Here is a 22,268-nt window from a genome sequence, read left to right on the forward strand (position 1 = left end):
CATTTGTATGTTAAGCTCTGTTGCTAAATGGCAAAGGATAGTGATAATGACGACAACAACAACAACAACAACAACAGTAATACCGTGCAATCAGATTAAAAAGGGGGGGGGGGGTGAAAAAATTGTAAAACTATATAGCACACATGTCTTAAATTAACAAGCCTCATTAACAAAAAAAAAAAAGAAAGAAAGAAAAAGGCTGAGACCAAACAAGGAAACAAGGAACAATATACTAAATTAAAAGATTAAAGTATCTTCATGACTCAACTGTCTGACTGTCTGTCTGTCTGTCTGTTCCCCCCCCTCTCTCTGTCTCTCTGATGGTTGCCATGAAGACAAGTTGTAGAAATGTAAATATCAAATTAAGAGCTAATTAAGCAACAATTTGATTATGGTAATGAATTAGTTTTAATTCAATAAAGCTAGAAGGGAGATGAGGAGGAGGGACGGGGAAGGAGAGAAAGAGAGAGTGAGAGAGTGGGGGGGAGATAGACAGACAGACAGACTTATGCTCACTCACACGCACACATAGAAAGAAAAGAATAAATACTACGGTTGCTGGTAGTTGTGAAACGTAGGTAAATATGGGTTGTGTGTGTGTGTATGTGTGTGTGCGTGCGTGTATATATGTATGTAATGTGTGTGTGTGTGTGTGTGTGTGTGTGTGTGTGTATATGTATGTGTATGTAATATGTGTGTGTGAGTATATATATAATTAGTGATATTGTTGATGGGGTGGTGGTGGTGGTGGTTTATGTAGAGGTGATGGTTGTTGTGGTGGTGTGATTGTTGTCATTTGGAGGAGGTGGGGAACAAGAACTAGTGTTGTATCAATTGTGATGGTAATGGGGATGGTAGTGGTGCTGGTAGTTGTGGTTGTCAAACAGAGAGAGAAAAAAAAAAAAAAGAAAGAATTACTGTTGTTGTGATGGTGGTAGTGGTAGTGGTGTCAAACAAAGAAGAAAAAATTATTGTCAAATAGAACAGGAAAAAAAAAGTTAGTGTTTTTATTGTTTTCATTGTTGGGGTGATGGTTTGTAAAAATACACACAAGAAAAAAAAAAATCCAAAAAAAAAAAACACAAACTAAACACAGCAATCATTGAGAATCTAAAAAGATGGAAGAGTGAGATAGACCTAGATTGGAACACAGAATTAATAATAATGGTCACGGTTTTCAGACCCACCCACAACCTTCTTCCCTCCTTGCTCATCATCTCTCAAAAGCTATCATTATTCATTATCGGATCGTCAAAACCAACACTGGCAGCTGCCAGAATATATGTAAATAATGAGAGTGTGTGTGTCTGTGTGTGTGTGTGTGTGTGTGTGTGTGTGTGTAATATATACTCACATTAATATAGAAAATACACAAGATAGTGAGCTGGCAGAATTGTTAGCATGCTGTGACAAAATACTCAAAAGCATTTAGTCTGTCTTCAACATTCCCAGTTCAAATCCCACCAAGGTTCATTTTGCCTTTCAATCCTTTTGGGGTTGACAAAATGGGATTGAAGTAATTGCTGGCCTAGTGCCAAAATTTGAAACCCAGATGTAAAATATATACACATAAATATATATGTATACATGCACACACACACACGTATGAAAGAGGTGACAAGGGTATCTGGCCATAGAAAATCTGGCTCAATAAACTCTGTCCGACTCATGCAAACATGGAAAAGTGGACATTAAAATAATGATGATGATGATGATGATAATGATGAGGATTGCATGAAACACCAGCTTAATAAGGAGAAAGTTATTTTACTAAATTCTTCATTATTTTCAAAATCAATTAAACCAAAGGTAGCGTATTTCAACAGACAAAAGGAATAAAATTGAAAAGACACGCAAAACTCTACACTTACTTGTATTAAAATACCGTTAAATTGTGGCCCAGATGGAGACTTCTTTCACAAATTATTGTCATTGTATAGTCCCTCCTAGGCCAATAAATATTTTCATGGTCTCTGCTGTTTTTCTCAAAACTCTCAGTCACTCACTTTCCAATTATGGTCATTTCTGTAGAATTTCTAAAAGAGAAAAAAAAAAAAAGTGGTTAAGTTAGTTTAATTAGTAGTGTTATTGCTAATTCTACATCTGCAACATAGTGGCTTCTTTAACCCAATGGTTCTCAACTGGGGTCCCAGTAAGATTTTTGGCGGTCAAAGTAACAAAATCGGGGTCCAAATAAGATTTTTGGGGGTCAAAGTAACAAAATAGTAAACTGGAGATCCACAATAGTATTTTAAAGATCCCTGAAAAAATTTTGCTTTCGATGTATGTATTGCAAGAAACAACTAGGTTTTCTTTCTCGAACATTTTACATAATCCAACCTACATAAGTTCATGTGTGGAAAACAAAATATGAATTTTGAAGGAAGTTTCTATAAAACTAGTTTTTAAACATCGAATGGTTATGGGGGTCCATCAGAATAAAATAGTAATCAAAGGGGTCCGTAATTCTAGTAATCAAAGGGATCCGTAATTCTTTAAAATGGTTGAGAAACACTGGTTTAATCCTTTAGCATTTCAACTGGTCATATCTGGTCAAAATATTCTACCTATTTTATGTTCAAACTGGCCAGATTTGGCCAAAATATTCTACCTGTTTTATGTTCAAACTGGCCAGATTTGGCCAAAATATTCTACTTGTTTTATGTTCAAACTGGCCAGATTTGGCCTCTCACACCTACCCTATAATGGACATTCAGAAAATATACAGTCACGACTGCAGTCTTATGACTGAAAAAAGATACAGACAGGTCATTAACTATATCAATTTTCCAAGTTTAGAAGGGTCAACAAAGGACACAAGTAATGCCCCTCATCCTCCTTTAACTTATTAGGCAGGGATAAAAGCAAGGCCATGAGATAGTCCCTATGTGGTTCTTACGATCTGCTACGAATAGCAGATAAATCTCTTTCTACATACCAGAATCTTATCAAAAGAGGAAGGATATATTGAGTAATTTTGTTCTACATATACTATATTTGGAAGAAGAAAAAAAAAACAACCTAAAACATGGATATCACTACCAAAACAATCCTTTTATTATTGATCTCCTAGATCAAGGGTGACCTTGGATTAAATAGCTTATAGGAAAAAATATTTTTCAATGAAATTGCAGCTGAGCATCAACCCCCTAAAAAGCCTTTATGTGTATGAGCCCACCAAATATTTTTATCTTTTTTTTTTTTTTTTTTTTTCATATTAAATTCCAGTATAAAGGTATTCTCAGAAAATTTCATAAAAAATTACCCATTTTTTCTGAAAGTTATGAGGACTTGTGTGAATTTCCTGAAACTCCTTACCTGACCCTTGGAAAAAGTATTTCACCACAAGATCCAATATAATTGTAATCTACACATCTGAAGTGTACCCGTACGAAATTTTCATGAAAAAATATCCATTTTTCTGGAAGTTATGAGGAAACATATTCAGTGGGCGGGGGTGAGAGTGGGGGGAGACACTCATGTGGGGATGCCATTGTGGGGTCAACAGGGTTTTGGAGACATCTAAATTACATTTCAAGAAGACCTATGCACATACGCACACACATTCTCACACAGACACCTACAGACACAAGCCTTCTTCTATACATGCAGGATGTGTTCTGAGTGCATGAAGCATTTAACAGTTGACCTTTAACCCGAGGGTGTCATCCTTAGAGTACACAACTATCAACATTAGACAACTATTTAGATACAATGGGACAAATCCAACAGCGAAGAGGAAATGTAATGGCCCCCACCTCTCTTTCTTTCACACACACACACTGAAAACACGACAACAGAGGTATTGTATAAATACATGCAGACTACACACACAAACACACATAAAATGGCACAACACTGCACATACACATGCCACAAGATACACACAGGCACACGCATGCACACACAGTAACACAAACACAGCACATACACATGCCACAAAATACACACACACACAAACACACAGTGACACATACACTGCAGGTAGTAATACCTCACAATAGTGAAATGTACTGGAGTCAGCTCAACCTACTAGAGATAACAGACTGATCTTCCTCAAATCACAACCTGCCTTCTTAAGCACAAATAAAAAAAGAAAGAACACATTGGACGATGGATTCCTAGATATATAAAAAAAAACAAGATTATACGCACACAAACAAACTGACAAATACACATCAACTATCAACTCTCTACATCAATTAGTTTCATCCCCTACATCAGTGGTTCTCAACCATTTTTTATAGACTGCTTTGATTCCTATTTTACTATGGTGGACTGTCATAACCATTCGCTGTTTAAAAAATCCCATTGTATTATCTTTATAATTAAACATTATAAAGAATTGTATTAAAGAATTGTTAAAAATATTTGGTGTATTGTAAGTCCCCTCCAAATTTATCCCCTTTCACTCCAGTCTCAGCCCCATATACTCCCGAACAAGTGTGAAAGTACTTTTACTTGCACCAGACCAACAGGGCCACAGACTCCAGTAATGTTACCCTGATTACATACATATAAAGCACAGTGAACCTTGTCCTCAGCAAACTCTTCAGCCTCTGTCTTTTTGAACAGAGATATTAGCCCAATCTTTGAGACATGCTACAGTGTGCTTCATTCCTAGGGCCAGATTAAGACCCATATAGGCCCTAAGCACTAAAAAAATTTTGGTGCACCCCTTCCCTATATATATAATTCAAAATATAAACAATAATAAACCAGAAGATAATTTTTTTAATTTTTCAAAATGAAACAAAACTAGCAGCAAGATGGAAAATAATGATTACTTTTGTATACTTCCAAATTATTTATATTTGAAAAGTTTTCTTTTTTTACTTTTTGTGATTGCAAAGTCTTTGATCAGATCCTCACTATGGCACCATGAACACTTTAAAATTATATTATATTTCCAATCACATAAACCACTTTGAATATTATTTTAGCAAGTTTCTTTTGTGCCATAAACCATTTACAATTTTTAGGACTTGCCTGGGGTAAGGTTAATCTGATTAAAACATCACCTGGAACGAGGTGGAGAAGCTGTCAAAGTACAAAGATCACAAAATTAAACTAAACTAAGGTTTTGGTGGGTATGAAAGTGAAAAATAATACAAAAAAAATATTTGAATCACTAAATATGATGTAGAAAGCTCACGAACAAAAAGCATATAGGTGCTCACACCTCCACATATATTATATAAGAAGGATCACTGCTAGGCCCAACCCAGATTTTGTACAAAAAACTTCTGATTGAAAAGCACATCTCAACTGGTACTTTGCTTGCAACACATGCCCTATACAATTACCACTTCACCAAATAACACACTTCATACACCAAATGCTCAACAGAATCACAACCAGCAACATAACACAACACATACTCTACATAACTGATTTCATTGCCTAACTCTTTCCCTACAATTTAGAGGCCTTGTGCCTATGATAGAAACGATATAACACAAACGCATTTTTGTGTTTGTTTGTCCCACTGGTGCAGATAGCCATGTTGGTAATATTACAGTATCATCAAGTGTCGCAAAATTCACTGAATCAAGAGAGCAATTTTCATTGACAAGTGCATTAGACAACTGACTATTACACACACACACTTCTCAATTTTATATTATTTTAAATAGTAACAAGCCCCTTGCTAAATACCATGACTGGCAACATTTCTAACAATACCATGCTCTTACATAATTGACATCCAACACCATAATATCAACAAATCACACAGCACGTATGAAACACAATCACCAGCCAAACACAATAGCACAACTCACATTGCACATACTCTCATACTATGCATAACAAAAGAAATACTAAAATAACACCAGAAACAACAAAACAAACCTCACAACAAAGCATAGAATACAATTATAATTTGACACTTCTAAAAGAAGAAAGAAAAAAACAATGCTGCACACACTTCATGCAGGACACCTGGTGGAGCAGTAGAAACTTGCATGAAAACGTTGAAAGAATAATTGATGATGACGATGATGATGATAATCCTTTCTACTTTAACTACAAGGCTTAAAATTTTGGGGGAGAGGACTAGTTGATTACACCAACCCCAGGGTTTCACTGGTACTTAATTTATTGACCCCGAAAGGATGGAAGGCAAAGTTGACCTCAATGGAATTTGTAGAGATGGAAGAAATACCGTTAAGCATTTCGCCTGACATGCAAACAATTCTGCTAGCTTGCCGCCTTAATAATAGTAACCATTTCTTATTTTGGCACAAGACCAGTAATTTTCAATTACATTGGCTCCAGTGCTCAAGTGTTACTTATTTTATCAACCGTGAAAGGATGAAAGGTGGCGGTGGTGGTGGGGTAATTTATTAAATTGATCCCAGTGCATGATTGGTACTTTATTGGATTGGCTTTGAAAGGATGGTATGATCCCTTTAGCAAGATTAGGGGGGCTAAATCAGTTACATCGGACGACAACCCCCCCCCCCCCCCCCCCCCCCCCCCCCCGGTGTTCAAACTGATACTTATTTCATAGACTCCAAAAAGATGGAAGGCAAAGTTGACTTTGACAGAATTCAAACTCAGAATGTAAAAGATGGAAAGATGGATGAAATGCCGCTAAGCATTTTGTCCGGCATACTAACAATTCTGCCAGCTCGCCACCTTGTAGTATTGAAAGATCAGTGACACCACTAGATTGTCATTCAGAAACTATATAAACTACACATGCATATACATGATATACTGACAAAAGGATGACACTTGGGTCACAGATGACAATGCAGCTGTTCTACCAGTGAGTATATTTTTACCTTCTGAACAGCTGCAAGTTGATTTCGGCTTTAGTTGTCAAAACCAAACAGCCACTACACTGTTGCGTGAACTGCAAGAAAAAGCAGCTCAAATATTTTTAACATCTCATCCTATTGTCCTAAAAATTGACACATTCAATAATAATGGTATGATGGGCATGGCTGGAATACCTTTGATTGTGGATCTGACTGATCAGTGCTGATTTATGAATAAACACACACACACACACACACACACACACACACACACACACACACCTCATACATGAGCTTTTTCTGTTATTCTCACTTGAGATTTGGGTCAACTAAAGACAATGGTATCAAATACTTACCCAAGGCAAAGGAATCATCAAGCAGGAATCACATGATTACAGATCAAACATTGATTCATTCATTTTCGTGTTGAGGAAGTTAGATTTGTAATCATGTGATTCCAGCTTGATGATTCCTTTGCCTTGGGTAAGTATTTGATGTAAGTATATATATATATATATATATATATATATATATATATACACACACACACACACAAATGTTGAATTATGTCAAATGAATGAGAGAGGAGGGCTCAATACTTGTTGTAGAATATATAATTTATTGACACTGAATTTTTTATCTTATGACTAAAGTTTCATGTAAAATGTGAGTCACAAGATAACAATTCAGTTTTAATAATAAAAAGAAATGGTAGGTTAATTATGAAAGAAGAGATAACTTCCAGAGCATTAGAATTAAAAAGGATGATAAGGGGGTAGAAGAATAATAAATGACTTTTGTAGCCTGTGGGATCAGGCACATGTCAGTGGATGATATTTTGGAGTAAGGTGTTAGAATAGAAGGAACACCAGAGGTTATGATATTATGCAAAATTGCTTTTGAATTTTGGCACAATGCCAAAAATTTTGGGGTAGTAGGTAAGTCAATCACATCAACCCCAGTGCTCAACTGGTATTTATTTTATTGACTCTGAAAGGATAAAAAGCAAGGTCGACCTTGGTGGAATTTTAACTCAAAACGTAAAGGATGAATGAAATGCTGCTAAGCATTTTGCCTGGCATGCTAACAATTCTATTAAAGAGAGCTTTGGTGCAATATTTTGCTGTTGTTTTATGCATTACATATAGTTGATATAATGTGGTTTCTTTTTCATGCTTTACAATGCCTCATGATAATATCCAATTTGTAAAGCATGAAAAAGAAACCACATCACATCAACCATATGTAATGCATAGAACAACACCAAAATATTTCACCAAAGCTCTCTAATGCTAATGTTGCCTCTTCCTTTGTACAGGATAGCCAAGGTGGTAACATCCACATAACTACATGGTACCATAATTGTCCTCCAACACAGATGTGTTTGATTTCTTGGTTGCATACACAATGGACGATGGGAATATTTGAATCAGATCTAGCAACTCACTGAATAAATTAGTAATTTCCATAAATAATGATATATGTGAAAAAAAAACACACAACAAAGCATCACCAGTTTTGCAGTACAGATTGTATTATGCTGCAAAGAGGGGTCCCATAGGAATTAACCCTTTAGCATTCAGATCACTGTCAAATGTAATACTTATTTATTCAGGCTGTTTTTAATTAATCATGCATTGTCTTGTAGCTTTGAGATTTCAATGATGTGATTGTTTATTTTTAGAATGATATTATAGGGTAGGTATGAGAGGCCAGATCTAGCCAGTTTGAGCATAAAACAGGTAGAATATTTGGGACTGAATATGGATAGCTTAAATGCTAAAGGGTTAAGCGCATAATACACCTGATTAGGTGTAAGGATACAGAATTAGGAAACCACAGTTTGGTGTCCTCACTAGTACAATCTCATGTATATGGCGGGGGTATTAAAGATGAGCTCATTAGAAGATCTTTTACACACTACAAGCATGTGTGTATTCGGTATATACATACACATGTGCCACTTATAAAACTGGTGTTCTATGAAGGGGTCAGTTACATAATCAATAATATATAAACCAACAGAAAAACTACCAAACTGAAATAAGCATTGGGGTTGATATGAATGACTAAAGCCTTTAAAACGGTACCTGAGGAAGGTTGTAGCCCGGTTGACTGAAGCTTGTACAAATGCACACACACACACACACACACACACACACACACACACACACAGAAAGGCACATACATGGGTGTAGCCTAGATTTAGACTGAAGGGGGTTCTTGATTATTAAAATGGACCTGCCATTTGCTGTCTAATTTTCATTTTGTATGTGCATGTATATGTATACTATATACACATACATGGCCCAGAAGGGTTCCTCTGGACCTGTTGAATCCAATCCAACCAGCTACGTATAAGTATATATATATGTGTGTGTGTGTGTGTGTGTGTGTGCATGTACATACATACCCCCACAAACAGATGTATACATATACACATACATACCCCCACAAACATATGTATACATATACACATACATACCCCTACAAACATATGTATACATATACACATGCATATATATAAAATTATTATTATTATATAATATATACTATCTTAGATATTATATGAACTATATAATATGAAGAGGAGGAGGAGGAGTGCTTTTAGATACACGTGAACATTATCATGCTTCTCATGTCTCATGACATATTTGGCTAAATTCAGCTACAACTGTGTTTCCATTCTTATGAACACTGAACACTCAACCAAAAGACTATGTGTACACACATGTGCATGCGTGTTTTGTGTTTATATGTGTATGTATATTCTGTATTCCACTATCTTTTCAACAACACACTCTTTCTTTCTCTCTCTCTCTCTCTTAGGCATGCACATAGACACATAAACATGGTAACGACCTAAATTCCCCCCCTCCACCCCCACTTCCACCACTGCCACCTCGTTTACCAAACGGATAGTCAAAAGCCTATTGCCTCTTAGAAAAATGATGAATATTGATTTCTGTAGATGAGTGAGATTGCCAAAAGTTTTCAATACCAAGTGATCACCAATCACCAATAGAAAGGATGGCGGGGGGTGGGGTGGTGGAGCATAGAAGCAGAGTGGAGTGGGAGATATCCAGTTTGCTATAACATATAAACTGCTACTTTCACAAATCTGTATCTTTCAACAACTTCTATCATGCTATCTCTCTCTCTCTCTCTCTCTCTCTCTCTCCTGTAATCAGACCATACAATAACACTCCCCCCCCCCCCACTGATTCTCTCTCTGATGATGTGAGGACCATGAGACGACTGCCTGCAACTACAACCCATCTACAATTGTTTGGATGCTGTTTTGATACTAGTGTTGAATTTGGTACTATATAGTGAATCTTTTGTTAAAACCACCTGAGATTGTGTGTGTGCGTGTGTGTGTGTGTGTGTGTATGTATGTGCGCTGTATGTGAATAAACATGTTTGTGTGTATATAAATATATATATATATATATATATATATATATATATACATTCACACATCTGCGCATGTATCTATACACATAATACATGTTCATGCACGTGAATTTCAACATCTATATATATGTGTGTGCATATTGTGGCTTTCCAAGATGGTTGAGGAAGGCATCCATCAAGATACCCTGTACATGTGGAATTTAACATGGAATAGACTATCACACACACACACACACACACACACACCAGCAATAAAAGGCAAGTCCGTTAATCAGAACCATATTCCTAGATGCAATGGCATGGATGTGTTGAGACATTTTGGGAATTCTAGTCTGAGAGTGAATGTTGGTATGGTTTCTCCTAGGTTACAGGAGAGTGTTGAATTCAAACACTGCAAGTTAACCCTTTTGCTTCCCTATTTCTGCTGAAATCCATTACCTTTGTTTCAATTAATTTTCAAACATTGAAGAATTTAGTAAAATTATTTGGTCATTATTAAGCTGGTGTTTGAAATATAGCATAACATTTTGATGGAAAGTTTTAATTTAGATCACATTATCACTTCAGCATTTAAACTGGCCATATTCGAACCAAAAGGTTCTAACTGTTTTATGTTCAAACTGGACACATTTCACCCCTCACACACACCTATCCTACAATATCATTCTAAAAACAAACAATCACATTATCAAAATCTTGAAGCTATGAGATAATGAAAGATTAATTCGAAACAACATGAATGAATAAGTAATCTGAATGCTAAAGGGTTAAAACAAGGATTTTGTACATAGAACAAGAGGTGTCCTCGAGTAAGTTAGTATGAACAGAGTTAATGAACCACCTGGCAATTTGGTAGTAGCAGATAGGCAAAATCATTAGTGTTGGACAAAATGCATTGTGGTATTTAGTCATGGTTCTGCATGTTTGGTTTTGCCTTTCATTCTTCTGGCATTGATAAAATAGAGTGCTAACAATTAATAGGACATTTGAACAACCACTATCAGCTAATAAAAAAAGTGATGCCCACCTTTGCATTACTTTCAGTACAACTCTTGCGCGCGCGCGCGTGTGTGTGTGTGTGTGCGCGCACACGCGTACGTGTGTGTTGTGTTTGAATTAAGGAAAAATGGAATGGGCATGACAGGAGTGCCTTTGATCATAGATCTACTGGTTCAGTGCTGATATGAGATTCAACAACTCAACTACAAATGGCTCCAAAGACCCATTTGTAGTAGTTGAGTTTTGCAATGGTGCACCGGTGATGTTATTTGTTTCGGAGCTGGAAAGACCAGAGTTAATATGGTTGGTGTTCATGTTGACAAATCATTGCTTAACTCTAAGGTCAGCCCAGATGAAGCAGGACCACAATAAATCAAAACGTTTTCAAAAGTTTCTTTATTATTTGTAAGATAATTTGAAGTTGATGTGATTTAACACTTTTGTTACAATATTTTTCTTTGAAATACACCTCTTTGTTTCACCTGATTTCAAAAATAATGAAAAATATAATAAATAACTCAGTCATTATTAAGCAGATGTCTGAAGGCGATAAGCTGGCAGAATTGTTAGTACACCAGGCAAAATGCTTGACGATATTTCGTCTGTCTTTACATCCTGGGTTCAAACTCTGTCAAGGTCAACTTTGCCTTTCATCCTTTTGGGGATCGATAAAATGAGTACCAGTTGCATACTGGAGTTGCTGTAATTGCCAAAATTTCAGGCCTTGTGCCTATAGTAGAAAGGATTATTAAGCAGATGTTTGGAACATTACTTAATAGGAAATTTTAATAGGAAATTATTATTTAGAACAGGAAGCTTGTACCAGAGAACCTGGGGCGTCTTGGGCAGGTTGGTACTAAAAGGGTTAAGAAATGTGGGTTGCTGTTTCTAGCAGGTTGAGCAAACTACATAAAAGACTCCCTCACTGGATCGAATGTTTACAAGTAGGGTTCAGTGGTATGTTAAGGGAGAGAGATGGGGGGGGGGGGAACAGGGGCACCATATCTGCACTCATGGTTTCTTCTATTCCCTAAGCTCTGTAATCATGCTCTTACCCACTTTTTTTTTTTTTGGTTCTCAGCCTGTTGCTGCAGTGGTGTGAGACTGCTTGTTTTAGCATTCACAGCTGACCTACATTGTGCATCAATCCACCAGCTGTTGATCCAGTTAGCTCAAGTAGTCAACCAACAAAACAATAAACACACAAACACTCCACCACACACACACATACACAGGTATGTATGTATATATATATATATATATATATATATATATATATATATATATATATATATATGTATATGTATATATATATATATATACATATACATACATATATATGTATATATATATACATACACATGCGCACACGTGTGTACATAATGTATATAAGTATGTGTGTATACATTTATATACATGCATGTGTGTGTACATATATGTATGCATATCTATGTGTGTGTGTGTGTATATATATAAATACAGAAATATGATATTGCAAAAGATTACAGTAACATGTGGTGATACTCCAGTATTTGCTTTATAATTGGGGGTAACCTGATGAAAACAGGGGTAAGTGGTGGAGGGGCACTTGTCTTTTACAAGTGCACCCATTTTTAGGTCTCCTGTAATCAAAAGGGGAAAAACTTGATTGAAAAAAATTTCTTTGGCATAATCATTACAGCATCAGAGAGAGTATCTGTACTCAGGGTTCAAATCCTGGTGAGGTCAACTTTTCTTATCTATCCTAGAGGGACAGGGAGTGTGATGATAAAATAGCAGTAACATACTGGGGTAAATATAATAGGTTAAATGCCTTCTCTAAATTTCTGGCATTGCATCTATGTCAGAAACAATTATTAAATACAGTAGGATTGAAGAATCATTAGAACATTGGACAAAATCCCTTGTGGTATGTACTCTGGCTCTTTAGGTTTTGGGTTCAAATTCCACTGAGGTCAAACCTTGTCTCTCACTCTTTTGGGGTTGATAAAATAAAGTACCACTCAAATAGTGCAATCAATGGTGTCAACTATTCATCTTTTCCTCATAACTGCTGGCCTCATGCCTAAATTAGAAACAATTGTTGTTATTGTTATTATTATTATTTAAGGTAACAAGCTGGCAGAATTGTTAGCACATCAGGCAAGATGCTTAGCAGCATTTCATCTGCCTCTATGTTCTGAGTTCAAATTCTGCCACAGCTGTCTTTGCCTTTCATCCTTTCAGGGTAGACAAAATAAATACTAGTTGAAAACTGGGGTCGATGTAATTGACTAGACCATTCCCTCAAAATTTCAGGCCTTGTGCTTATAGTAGTAAGGATTATTATTATTATAACTTTTGCCTTTAACCATAGTATAGTAGAAAGAGTTATTACTATTGTAGCTGTTGTTGTGGAATGGTAGAACCAGTAGAGCATCAAGCAATTCTTTGCATTCTGAGATCAAATCTCAGCATGGTCAACTTTGTCTTTCATCTTTTTGGGGCATCAATAAAATAAAGCACCACTCAAGTATAGGGGGTGCTTGGTGGTATCAACTAATACCCTCCCCTCAAAATTGTTGGCTTTAGATTAGAAGAATCAGTAGAGCATCGAGCATTTTTAGATGCAGTCCTTTATGTTCTGAGTTCAAATCTTGCTGGTGATACCATTTATGTTCCCTGGATTGGCTCTTGTGCGGGTGGCACGTAAAATACACCATTTTGAGCATGGCCGTTGCCAGTACTGCCTGACTGGCCTTCGTGCGGGTGACATGTAAAAGCACCCACTACACTCTCTGAGTGGTTGGCGTTAGGAAGGGCATCCAGCTGTAGAAACTCTGCCAAATCAGATTGGAGGCTGGTGTAGCCATCTGGTTTCACCAGTTCTCAGTTAAATCGTTCAACCCATGCTAGCATGGAAAGTGGACGTTAAACGATGATGATGATGATGATAAACAAGAAAAGTTCAGGCAGCTCAGCAGTTCGGGGTGCAAAGGGGGAGAATAAAGTACTTCACTTGAAAAACAAGTAGGGATTGGCACCAAAAAAGGACCTCAACTGTAGAATATCTCAAGAAACGTCATCCAATGCAAGCCACTATAGAATAACAGGATCTCTTTTATCTTTCATTCGCTTCAGTCATTGGACTGTGGCCATGTTGGGGCACCACATTGAAGAGTTTAGATGAACAAAACAACCCCAGTATTTTTTCCTTTATTTTTTGAAGTCTGGTACTTATTCTATTGGTCTCTTCTGGTGAAGTACTAAGTTACAGGGACATAAACAAACCAATACACACATATTAAAACCTAAATACACTCCCTCCACACACACACTGTTTTATCGTTTTATTTTATAAATAAATTTGGCCAGAAAGCATGAAGCAACAACACCCTTGAGTTTTGTAAGCTTTCCCAGGTTACCCAGCCTTAACCCTTTTGTTACCATACTTTCTTTAAAATACTCTGCTTCTATTTCAATTAATTTTGCAAATAATGAAGAATTTAGTAAAATGTAGTAGAATTTATTAAGCTTGTGTTCGGAATATAAATTGAAATGAAATTTTGATGCAAGGTTTAATCTTAATCATTTTAAAATGATTAGGTATCCACAAAGTCTGGGCACATAGAGTAAATAAAATCATAACATAAACAATTGAATATAAGAAATATTAATTTCTTAAAGTATGTGTTAATCCCCATGTGGGTATGTGGAGTAAATAAAATCATGACATAAACAATTAAATATAAGAAATAATTATTTCTTAAAGTAATCCCCATGTACCCAGACTTTGTGGATACCCTGTAGAACCAAAGGTAGTCTCAGGCAGCTTGGTATTATGGGTTGGATTTGCATCAATAATACAAGGGATTTAACCAAATACATCAACCAGCCCACATGTCCAAACTGGCCAGATTTGACCTCTCACACCTACCCTACAATGTCATTTTAAAAATAAGCCATCACACCATTGAAATCTCAACACTATGAGATAATACATGATTAATTCAAAACAATGTGAATGAATAAGGATTACATTTGATGGAATAATCTGAATGTTACAGGGTTAAATAGTTGTTTAGCCCCAGATTAATACTGAGGAGATCTGTGTGTCCCTCCACTAAATAAACAGAATATATACTGTTGTGATTCGCAGGAGATTTTGGTTGATATTTCTAGCAAGTTGACCAAACAGCCATGTAACAAGTAACTCTATCGTTAGCTCAAAGAATTATTAATCTTTAAATAGGATTTGGCCTATTTATTTTGTAATTCTACAGAGTTGGCTCTAAAAGCATATTGATTTCTCACACATTGGCATAAAGACACAAAACTGGACAGTGGGTGAGGGGAAATAGCACAGCTCTGGCTCTTTTACTTTCTAAGTTCAAATCCCACTGAGGTCAACTTTTACTTTTCATTCCTCAGGGGTTGATCAATGAAGTATGGGGTCAAATTTCCTTAATTAGAAACTAATTATTTCAGTTGTGGTAATAATATAACAATTAGGATTTTTTCTTTTCTTTTTTTTTTGTTGTTGTTGTTGTTGAAGACAGTACAAGGACAAATTGAGAAAAATAAAGGCACAGATATGGTTGTGTGGAAAGAGGTTTGCTTCTTAACCATGTGGCTCTGGGTTCAGTCCCACTGTATGGCACTTTGGGCAAGTGTTTTCTACTTTAACACCAGGCAGACTAAAGCCTTCTGAATGGATTTGGTAGATGGAAACTGAAAGAAGCCTGTCATGTGTGTGCATATATATATATGTGTGTGTGTGTGTACATATATATATATATATATATGTATGTGTGTATGTATGAATGTATGTGTGAGTGTGTGTGTCTTTCGCTTGACAACTGATGTAGGTTTGGTTATGTCCCTCTAACGTAATGGTATGGAGAAAAGAAACTGATACAACAAGTACCAGCTTTAAAAAATAAGTGTAAAGGTTGATTTGTTTGACTAAACCCTTCAAGGCAGAACCCCAGCATGGCTGCAACAAGTGAATAATTAAAGATAAACAAAACAAATATAAATAAACAATAAATAAAAAGAAAATAGCCGTAACAAAAAAAACAAAACAACAAAGATCATGTTATGGAATTATTTACATTATTTACATTTGACGGATATTTGTCCTCATCTTGTTTGTTGTTAACACAACATTTCGACTGATATACCCTCCAGCCTTCATCAGGTGTCTTGGGGAAATTTCGAACCTGGGTTCTCATTCCTAAGGTATTTTTCGATGTTATTATTATTATTATTATTGTTGTTGTTGTTGTGGTTATTGCTCAGGTCACTGCTTTTAACCACTATGCCATATGCCCATGGGCATATGGCGTAGTGGTTAAGAGCACAGGCTGCTAACCCCAAGATTCCGAGTTCGATTCCAGGCAGCGACCTGAATAATAATAATAATAATAATAATAATAACAACAACAACAACAACATCAAAAAATACCTTAGGAATGAGAACCCAGGTTCGAAATTTCCCCAAGACACCTGATGAAGGCTGGAGGGTAAATCAGCTGAAACGTTGTGTTAACAACAAACAAGATGAGGACAAATATCCGTCAAATGTAAATAATGTAAATAGTGTACATAATTCCTCATCTCTTAAATATAGAACTGTATGGTATGGAATTATTTGGAAATAGCTCTGTTAGTAATGTCTTTGGATATACAAGCAATAAATGTTGGAGTGTAGCATTTGCTATAACTGGACATTGCTGTGCTAGACTAATGGACTTGGATGTTTTAATGCGTGTGTGGGTGGGTGTCTGCTGTGTAGGTGTTTCTATAAGTCTGTGTTATATGCAGGTGTGTTTGTGCCTGTATATATATATATGTATGTAGATGTGGGTTTGTTTGTGTATGTTCAGATCCGCATGTGTCCACGCTGTTTAATTTCTATGTTTTTTGGGGGGTTTTTTTAAGATCACTACACAACAGTTATTTCATCCGGTTTTTTTTTCATTCTGAGTTCAAATTCTACTGAGGTTGATTTTTGCCTTTCATCCTTTCGGGGTCAATGAAATAAGTACCAGTTGAGCACTGGGGTTGATGTAATCGACTAGTCCCCTCCCTGCAAAATTTCAGGTCTTGTGCCTATAGTAGAAAGTGTTGTTGTTGTTGTACATTTGTACCCAGAAATTTTCAACAACTGCACGCCAGAAGAAATGGAAAAACAAGTAACTTTATCTCCTAAAAATTCTGACTGTCTTGCGATAAATGAAAAAGTTTTTAATATTATACCAGAGGCACTTAAAACATACTTAAGCACAGATTCAGTGTCTTGCAATAATGAAGAGGAGGTTCAGAACTATCCATTTAAATTCATAAACTCACTCACTCCATTGGGTATGCCTCCTCATCGCCTCAACATAAAAGTAGGGGCTATTGTAATGCTTGCAAGAAATCTTTCAATTAGTCAAGGATTATGTAATGGAACTCGTATGAAAGTGCAAAGACTTCATGAACATTGTGTAGAGGCATCATTGGTAACAGGCTCAAACAGAGGTCGTACAGTTCTAATTTCCAGAATTAAACTTAGCCCAAGTGATGCAAATATTCCATTCACACTAAACAGACTTCAGTTTCCACTTCAACTTGCATATTCAATGACAATTAATAAGACTCAAGGGCAAACATTTGGAAAAGGTGGAATACATTTGCCTCAACCGGTATTTTCACATGGCCACTTATATGTTGCATTTTCAAGAGCATGAGCTATGAACAATATCAAAATATGAGTTATGACACTCAATTGCGATAACAGACAAGGCCAAAGACGTGGTGTGACATACACACAAAATATTGTCTACCATGAAGTACTGTAAGGAAGACCACTGCACCAGCTAGCATCACCACCACACCAGCTACTCCATCATTACACATCCACATTACACCTTTAAGATCAGGGAACCAGTTAGGGGCCTGCTGGATCTCTCTCGGCATACCAGCAAACCACAAAATCGCACCAGCCAGCCAGCATCACCACTACCTCCAAGCCCGTCATATAGATATATGTATATATGTGTGTGTGTGTGTGTGTGTGTGTGTTTGTCTCACCACCATCGTTGCTTGACAATCAATGTTGGTGTGTTTGTGTCCCTGTAATTTAGCTGTTCAGCAGAAGAGACTGATAGAATAAGCACCAGGTTTACAGGGAATAAGTCCAGGGGTCAATTTCTTCGACTAAAGGGTAGTGCTCCAGCATGGCCACCATCAAATGACTGAAACAAGTAAAAGAATAAAATAATACCAGAAAAACCTTCTGTACCACTAAACCAAGAAGGTTCTTTGAATATGTTCGATGTATTTTAAGGTTAAATAGTGATTCCGTATACGTTTGTGTAACTGAGATGTTTTGGTTGGATTATATAGTCATTGGTGTTACATTACTTCGAAAATTCTTTAACTATCACAATATACTTTTCTGGGCCTGAAATTTTTGGGGGGACGGAGCCAGTTGACTAGATTGACCCCAGTACACAACTGGTGCTTAATTTATCGACCCTGAAAGGACAAAAGGTAAGGGTCAACCTTGGCAGAATTTGAACTCAGAACGTAAAGACAAACGGTCATAATATACAAACATTTCTCATGGCACCAATACACTGTTTACAGATGCTTACATTTTTTATGTTTTCTTTCAGTTTTTCACAGGTCCAGCTTATTATTATTATTATTATTATTATTATTATTATTATTATTATTATTATTATGTAGATTATTTTTAAAACAGAGGATAACAGAACTGTTGGAGTGCCAGACAAAATACCTTCTGTAGTCTTTAGTCATTACTCCTTACACTCTTGATTTCAAATCCTACTGAAATTAACACTTTTATTTACCCTGCTTGTAGTAAAATAAAAGCACCAGTTTAATAGTGTGGTCATTATAATTAACCGTTCCTCCCCACAAATATGTGATCTGGTGTTCATGCTAAAAGCCATTATTTCTATTGTTATTTTTAACCACATTGTTATGTCAGAAAAGATTGGGCCTTTTCATTCAATCCCCCCCCCCCTCCCCCCTCCCCGTTTCCATCAATATCATCTGTTAGGTCTTTTCTTGAACTTTTGCCAGTTGCAATTAGGCTTCCTAGATCACAGCTTGAATGCCTTTGATCATGCTTCTGATTGATCAATCAGGGCTGACCTATGGCTAAACAACAACAACCACCCCACCACCATGACCACCACCACCACCAAATCTTTCCAACGTGAAAAAGAAGAGAAATCAGCTTTTGCATAATTATAGAAGCAAAGAGATTACTTTCTGAGGATTATGTAATTGATCAGTTGGATAGTGTGGGACAAGGAGAAATAGCGGGGGACAAGGAGAAATAGCGGGGGACAAGCACAGACACATACTTACATACACACATATATGCATACACAACAGGCTTCTTTCAGTTTCCGTTTACCAAATCCACTCACAAGGCTTTGGTTGGCCCGAGGCTCTAATAGAAGACACTTGCCCTAAGTGCCACGCAGTGGGACTGAACCCAGAATCATGTGGTTGGGAAGCAAGCTTCTTACCACATGCCACTCCTGTGCCTATAATATATATATGAAAAATAATTGTATGTTTGTTTATGTTACTGCTGGCGCCACTGCATGTAAATATTGCAAATGGTTATTTGTTAAAAATGTGTAAACAGTTCAAAGAGCCCCAACGACAAATTTTTACTCTAACCTAAGAAAAGGGGTTCACATTTCACTGATCTAAAGCTGTTTTGAGGTGAAAAGGGCAAAAAACAAAATTCTGAAAGAAAATGTTTTTTTACACAGAGCTCTGTGAAATGTGACTGTTTATATAGAAAACAACGACGACGATAGCCATAATAGTTTTTATTTGAAACACAATGCCATAAATTTTCAAGGAGGAAACAGTTTATTATACTGACCCCAGTACATGACTGGAGTTTTTATTTTACCCAATTTGTGAAGCTAAAAGACACAGTCCACCTCAGTGGGATTTGAACTCCAAGGTTCGAATGGAAAGGGTGATTATATGGACTCCAGTACTCAACCGCTATTTTTAAGGATTTCTAGCAAAGAAAGGAAAAGTGAAATGTATCGACCCCCATCCCCAAAACATAACAGGTCACCCACCTTCAATGCGTTTCTATACAGACTCTGTCCAACAAGTTTTACCTCACAAGGTTTGCTTCGATCTGTAGGTATCCTAGGAGACCAATGCCTGCAACAAGGTGCCACACAATGGCATCAAATGCAAAATACATATAGTTTGAGAAAACCACATGGCCATATGCTACAAGGTATTAAAAGTCTTGTGGCAAAAACAATTAGCAACAACAACAACAACATTAGCAATAACAAGAAGAAAAGTGTAAATGATTAGATGCCTTTTGTTTGCAATTTAGCAAACTCTTTCTCTTATATCATTATTATCATTTTATTATTATTATTGTTGTTGTTATTATTTTATTATTGTTGCTGTTATTATTGTTATTATTATTTAATTTTCTATTTATCCCCCCTACGACCACCACCCTCCACTCTGTTCCCTTTCTCTAACAAAAGAAATAAACCAATGAAGTAGATTATTTGGGACTCATTGAAAGCAAAATAAAGACAATAGTTTCACAATGACAATCACATAATTAAACACCTCTTACCAACACCCCTACCCTACCTTTTCTTTCTTTCTTTCTTTTATTATCTTCTTCTGCCACACTTTTTTTATTCTCTTATTTTTTTTCGCTTTTTTTTTGTTTCTTCTTTACTTTAATTTCTCTTTGCCAAATGTTAAGTCTTTTACATAGATAATCTTCCATCCACTCAAGCACTCCCCGCCTCCGTCACTTCACCTTCCCCCCCAGAGAACAAGAATGGGTCTGTAGAAACGGGGGGGGGCGGACAGGGGGGAGGAGCCAAACTAAGATAGCTATTATTTGTCTAGAAGAAGAGGAAGAAGTGGAGGAAAGACAGAGAATGAAAGAGAAAAAGAAAGACCGTAAAGAGGAGTGAGAAGAAGAGAGGGTAAAAAGGAAAAGAAAAAAGAGGAACAAAAAAACAAACACAAAAAATAAAACAAAAGCAGATGTGGCAAAGGAGGAGGAGGAGAAAAGACAGAAGGAGGAAGAGTAGGAGGTGGAAAAGAATTGAGCAGAAACCTGTCTTTTATCAGCTGAATAGCAGTTTACAATGAGTAGGGGTGTTTGGGTGGGAGGGAATGTCACTAATCACTGAGGATGCAGGTGGGGGGGTGGAGAGAAAGATTCTTCGTTTTGGTTTTGTTGTTTTTTTTTACCTATCATTTGTACTTGGAATCATTTTCCAAGAACCAGTTCCACTGTTCTACAGTCAAATACAATTGCACGACCATAATAGTACCTACCTACTAGTTGTTGGTGTTACTTTGTTGTTTTCCATTCTAACAAAGACCTAACAAAATGTCACTATGTGTGTGTGAGTAACTGTATGTATGTGTGTGTGTGTGTGTGTGTATGTGTATATATAGGTATGTACATATATACGTGTGTACAAGTATACATGTGTATATGTGTGTGTGTGTGTGTGTGTGTGTACGCATGTATTTCACTTTCAACAGCTACCCTAGTTCACACACATACACACACACGCAAACATGGTAACAATAATCCTCCTCACACACACACACACTTTCCATCCCCCCTCCCCTCCACCCTCCACTTCCACCACTGCCACCTCGTTTACCAAACGGATAGTCAAAAGCCTATTGCCTCTTAGAAAAATGATGAATATTGATTTCTGTAGATGAGTGAGATTGCCAAAAGTTTTCAATACCAAGTGATCACCAATCACCAATAGAAAGGATGGCGGGGGGTAGGGTGGTGGAGCATAGAAGCAGAGTTGAGTGGGAGATATCCAGTTTGCTATAACATATAAACTGCTACTTTCACAAATCTGTATCTTTCAACAACTTCTATCATGCTATCTCTCTCTCTCTCTCTCTCTCTCTCTCTCCTGTAATCAGACCATACAATAACACCCCCCCCCCCCAACTGATTCTCTCTCTGATGATGTGAGGACCATGAGACGACTGCCTGCAACTACAACCCATCTACAATTGTTTGGATGCTGTTTT

The 22,268-nt window shown here is 36.7% G+C and overlaps 2 protein-coding genes across 12 annotated transcripts in view; one reads left to right on the forward strand and one right to left on the reverse strand.

Moving 5' to 3' along the window:
- LOC106876392 (SMAD family member 4) overlaps nucleotides 1-22,268 on the reverse strand; it is a 175,643-nt gene that overhangs the window by 108,990 nt on the left and 44,385 nt on the right. For all 11 annotated transcript variants that reach the window (XM_014924911.3, XM_014924910.3, XM_014924909.3 and 8 more), the window contains exon 2: nucleotides 1,872-2,036. The gene's annotated coding sequence lies outside the window, so the exon portion shown is untranslated. The remainder of the gene's footprint in view (nucleotides 1-1,871; nucleotides 2,037-22,268) is intronic.
- Nucleotides 17,348-17,896, forward strand: LOC128249349 (ATP-dependent DNA helicase PIF1-like). Its single transcript, XM_052972598.1, has one exon. The coding sequence runs from the start codon at nucleotides 17,348-17,350 to the stop codon at nucleotides 17,894-17,896; it is 549 nt and encodes a 182-aa protein (XP_052828558.1).

Source organism: Octopus bimaculoides, chromosome 14, assembly GCF_046866305.1.
Source record: "Octopus bimaculoides isolate indiv1 chromosome 14, ASM4686630v1, whole genome shotgun sequence".
Classification (NCBI taxonomy): domain Eukaryota; kingdom Metazoa; phylum Mollusca; class Cephalopoda; order Octopoda; family Octopodidae; genus Octopus; species Octopus bimaculoides.